General features: G+C 26.7%; 4 protein-coding genes across 4 annotated transcripts; 3 read left to right on the top strand and 1 right to left on the bottom strand.

Moving 5' to 3' along the window:
* Positions 1-491: 491 nt before the first annotated feature.
* On the bottom strand, positions 492-6,209 carry LOC107172485 (mitotic spindle assembly checkpoint protein MAD1-like). Its single transcript, XM_089219968.1, has 11 exons — positions 5,852-6,209; positions 5,606-5,787; positions 5,374-5,541; positions 4,330-4,533; positions 3,998-4,128; positions 3,647-3,922; positions 3,401-3,545; positions 2,997-3,337; positions 2,304-2,476; positions 2,052-2,242; positions 492-913 (listed from the first exon to the last, which is right to left on the bottom strand). Exons 1-11 carry the CDS (start codon positions 6,036-6,038, stop codon positions 725-727), a joined length of 2,187 nt encoding a protein of 728 aa, XP_089076094.1. The 5' UTR covers positions 6,039-6,209; the 3' UTR covers positions 492-724.
* A 1,561-nt stretch (positions 6,210-7,770) lies between these two features.
* Positions 7,771-8,720, top strand: LOC149058664 (uncharacterized). The gene has a single exon (XM_089219972.1). It carries the CDS (start codon positions 7,985-7,987, stop codon positions 8,570-8,572), a length of 588 nt encoding a protein of 195 aa, XP_089076098.1. The 5' UTR covers positions 7,771-7,984; the 3' UTR covers positions 8,573-8,720.
* Positions 8,721-9,317: 597 nt separating this feature from the next.
* LOC107161840 (uncharacterized) lies at positions 9,318-10,904 on the top strand. The gene has a single exon (XM_089219969.1). The coding sequence runs from the start codon at positions 9,561-9,563 to the stop codon at positions 10,617-10,619; it is 1,059 nt and encodes a 352-aa protein (XP_089076095.1). The 5' UTR covers positions 9,318-9,560; the 3' UTR covers positions 10,620-10,904.
* Positions 10,905-11,222: 318 nt separating this feature from the next.
* Positions 11,223-14,258, top strand: LOC107161844 (enoyl-CoA delta isomerase 1, mitochondrial-like). The gene is made up of 6 exons (XM_089219971.1): positions 11,223-11,913; positions 12,045-12,169; positions 12,239-12,385; positions 13,422-13,540; positions 13,631-13,812; positions 13,887-14,258. Exons 1-6 carry the CDS (start codon positions 11,817-11,819, stop codon positions 14,042-14,044), a joined length of 828 nt encoding a protein of 275 aa, XP_089076097.1. The 5' UTR covers positions 11,223-11,816; the 3' UTR covers positions 14,045-14,258.
* The last annotated feature ends 1,345 nt before the right edge of the window (positions 14,259-15,603 follow it).

Here is a 15,603-nt window from a genome sequence, read left to right on the forward strand (position 1 = left end):
TCAAAGGTGCAGATGGCAGGAGGGTAAGCTGAATAAGCCAACATATATTCCATCTAACTAAAAAAACAATGTACTGTTTTTTTAGTTGTGCAGAATCAAAGACCTCCCCAAATCTCATTTATGTTAGTACCCCACCCTCTTTGGGATTTTAACGGATTTACACCAATAGTTATTCTGTTGTTAAAAAATACTTATAAGATACCAATAAATAATTGATTTACTTAAAAAAAATACCAATGTATTAGATAAATAAATATTTTGAATTTTGATTTCTTCATACCAAGACTAATTAAAAAATAATTATTTTTATACTGTTTACAATTTATATTATATAATATATAATCTACATGACATATATAATTAATTATTTTTAAATATCAGCCCCCTTTAAAATTATCACAAATTTCCACCTGTGGTATCAAGAATTAAAAGTCAAACCTATGTTGTTTATAAGATTCAAAAATAATAAGTTATAAAAGTATGGACAAAAATATTATTGATTAAATAATTTATTTAATAATAAGATGTAATGCAAACATTTATAAAGTATTTTTTTATGCAAGTCAATCATTATACACATGAACAATTTTTTTTAAATTTATATCATGAAACAGAGTTCTAGTAAATTCTTGAAAATAAAAATAGTTATATTTAAACATTTATAGATTTATCTAAAAATAAATATTAATAGTTGGATAATTAAAGTCACGTGGTCTAGTCAATTCTAGTTGATGGCTGATTCAAGCCGTGTCGAATCAGCAGTCATGATCATGCTTTGCTTACTAAATAAGTCAATAGTCAGACTAGATAGTAAAACTGGTATTGAACGTTGTTGACCAAGGTGTAAGGCTATCATTTCTTCAATAGTTTTTGAAAAAGGAGTTTCTAGCAAATGCATTGAACCTTCATTTAGCTAAAAAAAATAATAAAAATATATCAGTTCATTGCCTATAATTTACAATGATTATAGTTCAATTATTTTATTTTATCCAATTTTAAATTAAGTTCTATTTCCTATTTTAATATACTGTAGCCAAAAAATAGTAATCATACTCCACTTCATACAAACAATCTCTCCAGCAATCCAAAGCTACTATTTAATATTTTTTCAATTTTACAAATTAACAAAATAAATACATAGTAGATAATATAAAGTGACTCATTGCCTGGACAACCCTCAGTACATTCTCCTCACTAATTATTTCAGTCTCGCATACAGTGTGTCTACTGTTTTCCCAAATAAATCCGATTAAAATGACAGAGCAATTGAAACTAATGTCTAAAAAGTAAAAAGCTTAGGAAACTACTAAAATTAATAAATAAAATCAAACCATAAATTTTAACTTCTAATAATTCATGTCTAAGTCAAGTTAGAAGGGTCTGTGCGCCCCTTCCATGCAATCCAAGTCAATCAAATATTAATAACATCAAATTAAATGATTGTTACAGAGTAAATAAATTATTGAAGTGACACGGTCGTACTCTTTAATGCCTAAATGCAGTGTTAATAGCTCTCAGATAGGTGACCACCAGAGTATTTAGCAACAAATCTCCTTGCCATACATATACTTGGTAGAGATGTGTCGTTCGCGAACGAACGGATCTTATTGAACGGTTCAAAGTAGTGAACGAGTGATCCAGATCGCCAAACTGAGGTGATTCGGAGCACTGATATTTTTTTTCCTTATTGGTTCACACTGTGTCCCGAATCATATTATTATTATACTATTATATTATTACTCATGTCACGAACGACGCGAACCGTTTGGGAATCACGACAATAGAACATAATATTCCCGTTCAATGGTTTTGATTCAATATATGCTCAAAATAACCTATCAGATCGCGAACGGGTCTTTGAACCGGATCTTCTTGATGACCTGATCTGAATGATTCGGATCACTTAAATGAACCATAATTCCCATCTCTAATACTAGGTGTTCCAAACTAACCGTTCCCTCATACAGTTAATAGCTATAGTTGTCACCTTATAATCAGTAATAAAAATAAAAATAAATTATTACTTATCAAAGAATCAAATAAATAAATACTTGGAACATTAAGTTGTCTTCTTCATGAAAAGCAAATTGGCTTGTCAGTCTATACATGTTATTTTGAAGTCCATCAACCTTAAAACCTAACAATGTGTAAACAGACTCTCTAAATTCTTGACTACTCTTTTTAAAAACTTCACGTAGCCTTTGATTTTGAATTTCTTGAGATTTTAATTTTTCTTTAAGAACTAAAATGTAATAAATTTCATAAATTATAAGTTTAATAACTTGAAAAAAAAATGTACTAACCTTCTACTTCTTGAGATGCATTTGTTTCAACTCTATTATCTACAACTTGAGTCAGATTCATAGATATTCCTTCTTGCATAGCTTTAATTCGTTCCTTTAATTTTTCTATTTCTTGTTTAGCTTTGGCCAATTCATTTTGATAATGATTGAATCCTTCGGATGCAGGATTCATCCTACAAAAAAAAAAAAAAATAAAAAAATAAAAGATTTTAATTAGATATTTGTAGAAACTTAAGAAGATAACCACACCTTCATTTTATTGTCCAGTCTTACATATCTTACAAACAAGTAACATGCCAAATGTACGCTCAGCAGTTCACATTTTATTCTGTTAGCTAAAAATTAGAGTGAAATATTATGAAACTTGATGGAAAGGACATTCGTGTTTAATTGGAAGTTTTTTTTATAAATTGATTCAATTTTTGAGTGAATTCAAGAGCATTTTTATTTTACAATTTATAATACATGCACAACTCACTTAAAAATTGAACTATCGCCAAAATAGACTATTCAACAAAATAAAAATTATGTTCTAACCATCAAGTTTCGTGATAGGTCTATCCACACTAATTTTTTAGGTAACGGAATAAGATGTGAATTGCAGAGCGTAAATTGAATAGATTACATTTTTGTAAGACTATGACAACAAAAATGAGGGTGTGGCATCATCTTCACGTATAATGAGTTACATACTTGAAATGTAACACTTTAGTTTCTTTTAAATTAAAATCTCCTTTTAAAGCTCTATGATCTATTTGATCATTTAAATCAATACATTTGGCTTCCAATTGTTTACATTTATTAATAAGTTCTTCTTTTTCTTTTAAAAGTAAATTTTTTTCATCTATCCAACGTTTATTATTATCAATAGGCACATATATAGATGGATCTGTTTCAATTTGATTCATGCGCAATTTGTAACCATTAATTGCTTTTTCTAATACTTCAATTCTAGAATCTTCACCATTTATATTGCCTATGACAGTTACTTCTTTTTGAAATGAATCTAAAAGTTCTCTTAAATCATTACGTTCCTAAAATATAGATTAATTAATTAAATATTTATGACAATTATTGTTTATACCATTGATACAAACCCATGTAATAATGTAGTTTTGTTTCTTTAATCGTTTAATGGTTAATTCATTTTTGTTATTATTGTTTGTTGCAATACTTATTTGTTCTTTTGCTTTAAGCAATTCAACTTCCATCTGTTTCAGTTTTAATTCCAATCGAGCAATACTAAAAATTATACATGGACAAACATTGTAAGAAAATAAATAGTTCTTTCTTAAAAGTAAAATGCAATAATAACATAAGTTAGTCATTTAAAAATGTTTTACGTGGTTTGCAATTCTCCCTTCTCGTTAACTAAACATAAATCTTTTTTCTTTAGATTGTCAACATAGTAACGCAAATATTCTGGATAACACTGAGCTTCTGTAACATTTTCACAGACTTCTCGGCAAACATCTATCCATGTTTTCAAACGATCTTCACTAACTGCTAGGTTTGATCTCAATTGCATTGCTTCTTTTTCAATCAACTCATGTTTGTTTAATTTACTTTCGAGAGTAGCAACTGTATTTTCTAAAATTTCTGTTTGCTTTACATCATTTCTAAAAACATTAAAATATTATTTTTGAATTTTTTATTATCTGATTGAATCACAATAAATTGTAGAAAATCTTCACCTATAAATAGCTACTTCTTCTCTTAATGAAATGAGTTCATTTTCCATGGAATTAAACCGTTTCAATTTGTCTCGTTGGGCATTTACTACCATAGCACTTTCTTGTAAAGAAGCTAATTCATTTTCCAAACACTAAAAATAAAGTGAATTAGTCTATATATATATTTTTTTTAATGGCTAACTAAAAGAACCTAATAAGTTCCTGGTCACAAATATAGTCACAAAAAATCTAACTAAAATATGAACACATACAAACAATTTAAGAATAACCTACACTATCTAAATTATTTATACTTAATTTTAAAATATAAACAAATAAATATTTGTTATTACTTTAATTTTTTGGTTAGCAGTATTCAGTTTGACTTGATCGTTTTCCAATGTATTAATTTCAATTTGTTTTTTTCTTAAATTACTGGTTAATTCTTCAATATACTTTTCATTTGACCTTAGAGTTTTTTTTAGTTCATTTAATTCATAATCAGTACAATTTCTTGATACGCTTTCATTTTGATATTTTGTAAGCTCTAAAGTCACCTATAAATATTGTTTTTAAAAATTACAAAATAAACATTATTAACATTTCATTTCACAATTATATACTATTACTTTTAAATTATAGACATACCTATCACCTATATTATCTAGTTTAATACAGGATTTAAGGACTTGAAATATTTATTTCTTACAAAATTAATTTTTTAATTTATAAAATATTTAAGTATTTTTGGATCAGTTGACTATAGATCATAAAGTATCAAACAGTAACATGGCAAACTATTTTTATGTAGGGGTAGAAAATTGTTTTTTCAAACAATATCTACCTATACCAACCGAAATTAACTTTTACTAACAAGCAGTTAATTATTATATTATCAAATTAAAAGAATCCAATCCTGCAATTTCACTACCAACTTTATTCATAATACTTTCACAAACTGGGATCAGGTAGATAGGATCGTCATTTTTAAAAGGTTAAAGGCCATGATACTTAAAAATTATTTCAACACTCTTAGAAAAATAAGCTGATAATAAGGTACATGACATGTTATGGTATCATTCAATACTGCTAAAAACCAGTTTGCGTGATTCATAGCAAGTGTTTATGTATACTAGTGAATTCTGAATTGTAATAATGCATACTATACCTAAATTACTAATTAATAACAATACTAAACAGTATTGTGCTACTATAATTTCCAATAAAAATGAAAAAATTTCAAATCTAATTTTAAACAAGGCCTACTTCTTAATATTATAATTTAAAATCAAATAAATGTGATTATAAAAAAATCAAGAATCTCAGTGTGGTTAGTTAAATTTCTACCAACAAAATAAAAATATAAAAAAAAATTGGAAAAATAGTTAGATATTTACACTGTTTAGTTTATCTTCGAGTTCCTTTTTTTCTTTTTCCAGATTTGATGTATAATGTCGGTTTTCTTCCATTACAGACTCAAGTTTTTTCATTAAACTATCATTTTCTTCTTTTAAATTAGATTTTTCATATCGGATTTCCTTAAGCCTGTTATCTAACTGATCAATCTAAAATCATTAAAACAAAATGATCAAGTATATAAATAAATATTATCTTAAAAATACTCCAAACCATTAATTTTGATTTATTGATGTTGTGTTCTAAAGCAGATTTTTCTTTTTCAAATAAGATATCAGATTCTTTTTTAAGGTTGAAAAGAGTCTTATTTCTTTCTTGAAGTGAAGCAATTTCTGCACGAGCATTAATCAAATCTTGTTTTATGCGACGAGATTCCCACGGTGATGTCACTGGCGCTGAGAATAAAATATTTTTATTAATTACAGTATAAGATATTATTATTTAAATGTTTAATTATACTGAGTATAGATTCTTGTAAATCGGGACTGCAAGAACGTCGTCGTTTATTTGATAGTAACAATGAATCATTTGAAGAGATCATGCTGGTATCATATCGCATTCTTAATGGATTTGTCCGATTATTTGATCGCAAATCGTCCAAAATTTTAATTACAAACGTTTGATCATTATCTTTAGATTTATTCATGATGTTTATGATTTAGAAGTATTGCTTGTAATAAAATTAACAAAACTATTTGCGTACAATTAAAAGATATTTAATTTTTTTTATTAAAAAACCATAAGTAATATAAAATTATCAAAACGAAGTACAAAAAAAAAAAAATAAAAACCTTTAAACAATACTTAATAAACGTCAATTAACTTCATCTTTAAACAAACGTAATCGACAATAATGATTGTCAAGGAATAACGATAACGACCATTATTTATTTTATCACAGATTTGAGATTATATGAAAACAGATTGTGCACTTCCTATATTGCAATGTAAAAAATGAATAAGATACTCTGATTGGTCTCCGCCCAAATCAGTGTAGCCACAAAAGTAGTAAAATATAATGGTAAATTATTGTCTACAAAAAACATATTCTTTTAAATTTTTCACAATATCAAACAATTTATTAACAATTATTAAAAATGATACAAATTACAATATTGAATATAACTAAATTTTACACTTTACACATAACTTACAGATTTTATTATAAACAATTAAAAGTAAATACATATAATAAATTATAAACATGGAAATATACAAATATAATATATATAATAATATAATAATATATAAATGGCTTTCTTAATAACTAAAATAATAAGGTAAGTACTAATAATTTATTCATAAATGATTTAATATACATAACTTTCTATTTTTTTTTTTTTTCTGATATTAAATTCCTATTTAAAAATTTAATAGCAGCATGAATCCTAAATCTTATAAAAAATTAATTAAATATTCTTTATTAAATAGGGGACATGGATGATTAAATACAATATTAGTCATACTTAGCATTAACCTTATACCTACTTCCTTATCAATAGATACATGTGGAAATCTATGAATAAAAATATCTTCGTAAAATGCATATTGTGGCATCATTAAATTTCCAAACATTGATTTTTCTGTATTTTCATAAGCTTTGAAATAACAAAGTAAGAAAGAGTCCAATTTTTTTTGTGATTTTGCATATTCAATATAAACATCGCAAGTATGATTTTCAATGCATTTCTTTATTAAAAACCCACAGACATAAATGAAAGCATTTTTTTCAGGCATTGATAAATTCCTATAATCCGGAGTGTTTATTGTTAATGTATTTTTTTTAAATTTAAATGGATTTTTATCTCGAAAAATTAGTTTAAGGTTTTCATCATTAATAGGGTCTGTATTCATTTTTGATAAAATTTCATCTAAGTCTGCTATACAATTAGCATTATCTGAGTGACTAAAATAATTAGAAAAAAAATTTTGCTTAAATGACCAGATAAATTGTATTGGAGTTGGATTTATGTTATTGCCATTATGTTGGGTGCGAAACGTGCCAAATAAATTTTCCAAACAGTCTTGGTTGATTCGATTTGTATATAAAACATAATTATTTTCATCAGTATTTGTAAATTTTAATGAATCCTACAATGTAAATAAACCTGAGATTGAAATTAACCAACCTCTGATCAATTTCATTTTGTTTGTCACTTCAACATTTGTTTTTTTGTTAAATACCTGTAATTTTTTAAAAAAGTTTTCCATGTATTTTAAATTTAAATGTGATATTTGAGCATCCGTATTTTTAAAAGGTTTGTTTTGCTGGATATCACTATCAGGTGAGCCACCAGTATACGATATGTTTCAAATATTTTTAATCCATCAAATGGTTACATTGATTCTGGCGGAGATTTATATCAGGGCATTTTTTTGTTTACGTCTTAGTGCACAATCTGTTTTCATATAATCTGTGATCACACCAAGATGCTTTCCTCAGAGGCTTAAGGCTTAACTACAGGGACGCGTAATCCAACAGGAAAAGGCAAGAGGCTCATTGTTGTTCACATAGGGTCGGCCGAAGGTTTCGTCGCAGGTGGTCTTTTGTGTTTTGAATCAAAAAAAAACACATCTGACTATCACGACGAAATGAACGGCGATACATTTTTCGAATGGTTCTGTGGCATTTTACCTTTATTGAAAGATAACTCAGTAATAGTCATGGATAATGCACCGTACCATTCAGTGAAAACAGAAAAATCGCCTACCTCTACTTGGAAAAAGGCTGCCATAATTGAATGGCTCGAATCCAAAGGCGTAGAGACTAACCCGTCAATGATAAAATTTGAATTGTTAAAAACTGTCCGAGAAATTAAACACAAATATGATTTGTACGTGGTTGACAAAGAGGCCAAAAACCAAAACAAAATTGTACTACGTCTACCTCCATACCACTGCGAACTCAACCCCATTGAGTTGGCATGGTCGGTTGTAAAAGGACATGTGAAAAATAATAACACAACATTTAAGATAAATGACGTTCGGCAATTATTAAACGATGGTATAGACAAAGTGACACCTGAAATGTGGTCCAATTTTGTTTCACACACTATTAAGGAAGAGGACAAATTTTGGCAGGTAGACTATATTTCTGATGAGATACTGGACGAACAAGAACAATCGCACGTGTTAACAATTACTGGATTGACGACTTCTGATTCAGAAAACAGTGATTGACGAATTTTAACATTATTATAATATCTTTGTAAATTATCATTGCTATGATTATTATTTGTATTGTGCAGCTGTATTTTTTCTTTTTTTTTTATATAAGTTATATTATTATATACCCATGATATTTAATAAAAAAATATTGAATATATAATATGTATGTGTGTATACTTATAAACAAGCAGGCATAATAATATGGTAATGCCATTTTTTTTTTATTAATATTTATACGGTTTATACGATCTGTTCCTTTAGGAACAATAAGAATATGTGGGTAATGAAATAAAAAAAATAATGATATCTCACATATCATATTTTTTATGTTTATAAAAATAAGTACGGGTTATAATATGTTATGTGCGGCATAAAATATTATAACCCGCTGTATACACATTGCCTTGTAGTGGGAACGGCACCATAGTGGTAGAAAATTCGGCCGGCAGACGTCGCGAGCGTCAGTATCGATGCGCGGAATAAGCCATAAGGTCGCTCTCTCCTGGGCCGTAGTATATTTTCTATGAATACAACAAACTGTTTAGTGTTTACTATATAGTTGTTTTATATGTCTATATGGTTCATATAATCATATACATACATAATATATTAATATGATCTAAGCATAAGACTACATGATAGGTATCCAACACGAATATGTACTTATCTCTTTTCAAAGAACTCATAAATCTAAAAGAGGTAGTTGATAAGACGTGTTTAATACATAAAATATTGTGATTTGAGGTTATGGTTTTAAGTTGAGCTTAAATGTTTTTTTTAAATTCGATTCTTCTAATTTTTTAAATCTTGACTCTTCACTCTAGTCTTCGTCTCTCATGGATCCGGAATTTAAAAGTTTTTAAAATAAACTATTTATCAGATTAATGATTATATCAATCGCTACTTTTAAATTGAATATTAATAGTTTTTTATTAGTTTATTAACATAAACGGACTGTTTTTATCGATGCTGTAAATTAAAATCGTTTTCATATTTCAAAATGCACATAAAACATGTATGTATTGAATTTGAAATATATGTATTATCATGTCAAGTTTATATAACGTTTTCTGATAATGTACCTATCGATTATGACATCGAAATTAATGTAAAATCAATTACTATAACATTAGCAGAAAAAGACGTATACATTTTAAACATTAAAGAATATACACTTGAAGAAGATGAAGTTAGAGATATCAAGGTTTATGGCAATAAATTGTTATTTCGTGCTCAGTTAAGTAGTTGTCCCAAAACTGAATCTTCTTGCTTTTCATTCATACCCAAATACATGCCTGAAGTGAAAAGTGCTGAAGAAGTCTTCATAACATGTTGCTCATGCCAGAAGTTATTTGACACAAAATCATTTAATTTTCGTAGAGTCTTACCAGTGGAGTTATATGAAGTGGATCACATGTTTTGTCATGGAGGAACAGACAATTTAGTTTTTCATCCTCAAGAAGATGACTGCTACTTTGACAAAGTATCAATCTATATTAGAAATAAACATTGGACATCGTCCAATTCTATTAAATGTAAAAACTGTAATTTGTGTTTAGGTGTATGCGTAGAATACGGTTTAAGATTATGGTTAGATTCTGTCAGTTTTAAATTCGGAAATAATGATGAACAAACATACGCCCCACCATATGACTGTTTTGCTATTTTAATAGATGATATAGTTAAAACAATGCTTGGACCAATTTCTCATGTTATAATGAAATTCAAGGATTCTGAAAATGCCTTTCATTATCTTTTAATGAAAGTCATTAAAAAAAGTGAATTTGCTATTGCTTTAAATCCTAATTGTAACAACATTCTTACTCTAAATAGGAAAAATTGTTCAAGTATTATTTGGCATACATCTTCTGATTTTGTGGAAAAATGGAGAAATGAATACTTTGTGACAGAAATACAAATATCAGAAAGAATGTATCAGAGTGCAATTAAATATTTAACTGAAATCAACAAACAATTACTTATTGGAAACTGTTTGACCGGAATTGAGAAAACAAGGAAATCTTATTTAATCACAGATTTAACAGATATAGTTGAATAATTTTTACATACAATTTTGTTGAACTATATTATTACCAATTAGTAATTACCCATTACCCAATCGCTCATTACAATTTGATGATTTTATGAATTTTTGTTAAATTTATTGTTAAATCGTCCATGTTTATATTTTATACAAAAACATTCCACATATAAAGTATCATTGTTGTGTAAAATAAATTATTTTGATTTTAATATTTACTCGGCAACTATATTTTATAATTTACTTATATAATATATAATAATATTGTAATAAATGGAATTAACTATTGTATTTTTAATTGTATATCTTCTAATTTTATTATACAAATATCTGTAAGATCATAACATTATTCAACAGATGATGTATTTAAATTGGTTATAACATCAATTTTAATATTAAACTGCATAAACAGTTTTTTTGATTATTAAAGGTTATGTTCACTTGTTACCAAACTACTATAAAAATTGTATCTATCTAATTATAGCATTCATCTACATTTATAATATTTAGATTATATATATTGGTAGTCACCTATCTAGTATTAATAGTTTTTACATTTTTTCAAGCAATCTGGTTGAATTGTTGATTAAAATGTACTGAATAATAATAAACGATAGACATAAATTCATCAGCCACTGAAACTTCGGTAACTTGCTGTAATGCTGTTATATTTTAGTAAATAATATTTATCATTTTACTACCTATATAAGATATAACTTGTTGGTTTCCGTGTAAACGATAAGTCGATAACACACAGTCGGACAGTCTTCACTCTTCTTTATTCTTATGGGGTATGCATGAAGTCATGAACTACTAGTAATTCATAGGGGTATGTATAGAAATCTGCGCGATAACATTAAACAGTTGTTGAATGATAAGTGATAACAAATAAATGCATGTTTAACAATAGGTTAAAAAATATATCCAAGGTTGATTTAAAGATATTTACCAATGTGACCGACCATGTAAATAAGAGTAAATATAAATACCAGAAGTTCGGGTAATAATGAAATATTTGTTTTTTTGATCTCAGCTCAAAATTAAAAATAAATAAATATTGGTTAATATTTTTAATTGATTTTTGTTTATAACAATATTTTGTATCATCATACAGTCTTTATTCTTAAGTATTTTTTTTTTGTTATACATTAATATTTAAATTTTTATTAATTTTAATTGACCTCAATTAAAGTTTTCTTTCTAAATAAATTTAACATGTTGAGAAGGTATATTTTATCCACTAACAATAAATTTGTCAATTGTCGGCATGTCTCACAATCAATGTTACAGTCTACAGTTGATGAAAAATCAGGTACCGTTATTTAATTTAGTTCTAATTTTCTTTTACATAAATCTAACTATTTTTTTAATTAGGTTTGTTCTTCTTATTAAACCAGAAACTGAGATAACGGCTTGTTTTAAATTTGAATTTAATTTTTATAGGCATAGCTACTGTGACAATGAATAAGCCACCTGTTAATAGTTTAAACCTTGAGTTTTTAGATGCAATTAATACTCAGCTTAATAAATTACAAAAAGATAAAATCCGAGGAATGATATTAACATCAGTATGTATACTTGTTTAGGTTATATACATTATACATGTTCAACTATTTTGTATTCATATTTAATTTCAGGGCTTACAGAAAGTGTTTTGTGCTGGATTAGATATAACAGAGTTTTATAATCCAGATTCTGATAGATTAGTTAAATTTTGGACTGCGTTACAAGATACATGGCTTTCACTTTATATGGCTTCGTTTCCTACTGTAGCTGTCATTAATGTAAAGCAATTGTATATTTATTAATTAAAATAATGCAATTTATATTAACAATGGAAATTTGAATTAATTGCTAAAAAAAAATTCAAAAATTTTATTGGCTCAAATTTTATTTTATTATGTAAGAGTAAGTCAGTGTATAATGTTTATAGTATGTAGTTTTCGGTAGTTATGAAACGCAAATTACAAATTTCCGTAAGAAAATAATTTTTCAATTTTTACTTACTAATTACTATGAAGTAATATGTTATTTTCCAACATTATTAAAATAAGTGATGAATGTAAAATGTATGATAAAATTGGGGGGCTAAGATCCTCAAGAAAAATCAAAAACTATAATTTATAAAGGTACAATTACAAAAGATTTAGATAATAAATAATAATCAACAATATTATGACATATCCCATGAATTAAAACTTTTGCATTTTAATTACTTAATACATATAACATTAAGCCATTAAAAATGTACCTACGGCTTAATAGTATTGTTATTATTGGTTGAATTTGTAATTGATTTTAAGGAAGTACTACTTTTTGAATTAAAAAGTTTTAGTATTGTAATAAAAATAGTGTCAGATTACAAGAATATAATTTAAATAAAAATATTCAATGTAACAAGAAACATAATTTTATTACATTTCAAAAATAATTTACCAAGACTGGTATAATATTATGATAAATTAATAACATTTACATGGGTTAAAAAATAATAATATTTATTATTAAATTGGATGTTATTTAACTTAAGCGTTATCAAAATTGAAGTAAAATTTATATATATATATATATATTTAGATTTTTTTGAGATTAAAATAATTTCATTATATTTAATTAAATGTAATACAAATTAAATGATTGTTCAATATTGTTTTTATACTCATCGCTTTTAACAAATTGAGATGTTAAGTGTATAGTAACAGATGCTACTGTTGAAACAAAATATACAATTAATACAATAACAGTCATAACCTATTATTAATACTTAATGTTAATAAAAGTATATTCTCATTGCTTACGTTTTGTTAAATTTATCCAAAGGGTCATAGTCCAGCTGGAGGTTGCTTATTTGCCATGAGTTGTGATTACAGAGTTATGGTCGGGCCAAATTACACAATTGGACTTAATGAGACTAAATTAGGAATTGTTGCTCCAAAATGGTAAATTTAGCTTGACAAAATAATTTTATCAATGGCTAAAATACAAAACTTAAATTCTTTATATAAATACATTTTGGATTAATTATCTAGGTTTCAAGATACTATGGTAGCAGTTATTGGTCAAAGGAAAGCTGAAGTGTCATTGACCACAGGAAAAATGTATACTACTGATGAAGCATTACAAATTGGTTTAGTCGATGAAAGTTTGCCAGATGCTGATAGTGCTCTTAAGAAAGGGACACAATTTTTGAATAATTTTCAAAGGATATCTCGTGAGTAGTAGTATAAAGTTAATGCATTAAATTTAATTTTTGAGATTAAAATGTATTACTTTTTTATATTGTAGCTTGGGCATATAAGATGACTAAAGATATCAGTCGTCAACCAAATGTTCAATGGTTAATTGATAACAAACAAAAAGATCTTGATTTTGTCATTAAATACATGCAATCCCCAGAAGTTCAAAAAAATCTTGGACTTTATTTACAATCTTTAAAAAAATAAGATAAAAAGTTACATCTTCAAATTTTTAATTTATTTTTTTTATAATGTTAAATAAACACCTTTTTAAATTTTTACAAAATATAGAATAAAAAAAAAATTGTATGGCATTATATTGGATCAGTGGATAATATCATTTAAAATTAATTTATAATATTGTATTAATTATATTTATTTAACTTGTTATCAAAATATATATATTTTAATAATCTTTAAATGTACTTACTTTTGTATTTTACATCAAATAACTGTTGATTACACATTGAAACTATTTCACCATCCAGTGGTGTGGCGAACTTTATTAAGTTATGAGGCACAGTTATATTGTCGGACCCACCACCATACCATGCCATGGGGTACCCATCACAAAAAACATTAAACATTCTTTTTAAGATAAAATATATTTATTCATTTGAATAATAATACTTTTTTTAACACATCAGATGATCTTTGAGGACACCCACCACCCCTCAAACTGAGGCACATGCTTCAAATATAGTCCTTCGTCACGCCACTGTCACCATATATAATATTCTCAATCAGTTCTGTTAACTCTAAGGTAAAAGTTTTCACTTATCAAGCTATATTTTAAATTTATGGAATCTCTAGTAAAATATCGAAAATCATTGGTGTAGAATGAGGGGGTCTAATAAGAATTGGCTATAGCCACCTCCCATATAAATTCATTATGCTATAACAATGTTATAAAATTGTAAGGATTATCCAACATATCTCTTCTGTGTTGAAATTGGACCAATTTGTTAAAGGTTTTCTATTTATCTAACATATTTTCGAATACGAGTGTCTTCTTTGGAACTTAAATTATCTTAAGATACCCTAATGATTAAAAGGGCTCAACACAAGGGGCATCATTTGGGAGAGTGCCGGGTGTTCATTAGCATCACTTTATTTAAAACACCTTTGGCCTGTCAACAATAAATATATGCACTGATACAGTGATACATCTAATTGTTTCACACTATATATATTTATATTTTTTTCAGTATAAAAAAAATTTGCTGATTTGTTTTATTTTTTTCAATTAAATAACTGTTTATTGTGCCATTGTGAGCAAAGGTATCCATACAATAAATTACAGGTTTTATTAAGCTAGCTTATATTATGTATATTGAGTGCAGTGAAAAAAATGTATGGGTTAGTTTCGATTAGGTATGTTTTATAAATAAGTATAAATATACTAAAATAGTAATAATTTTGATGTGTTCAAACATAATATACATATATATGTATGACATTATATTAAATAAACTATATAAATATTCTAAAACTTTTTCCCCACTTGATATTGGTTGGAGTATAGTTTTATAAAGAATGATTTTGATGTGTATGGTGATGTTAGAATAATGCAATGGCCTTAACAGGTGCAGCCTGGAGTTAAGTTCCTTACGCTTGTCTTTAAAATTTAAAAACCCGGTAAGGTGCCAATCAAATGTAAGACCAAGATATTTTATTTCTGTCGAAAGAGGAATTATAATGTTGTTAATTGGTACAGCTGGGTAGTTTAAAGGTCTGAGTGAGAAAGTGACAACAGATGACTTGAA

Source organism: Diuraphis noxia, unplaced genomic scaffold, assembly GCF_037042655.1.
Source record: "Diuraphis noxia isolate RWA-SAM2 unplaced genomic scaffold, SU_Dnox_SAM2 contig0002, whole genome shotgun sequence".
Taxonomy (NCBI): domain Eukaryota; kingdom Metazoa; phylum Arthropoda; class Insecta; order Hemiptera; family Aphididae; genus Diuraphis; species Diuraphis noxia.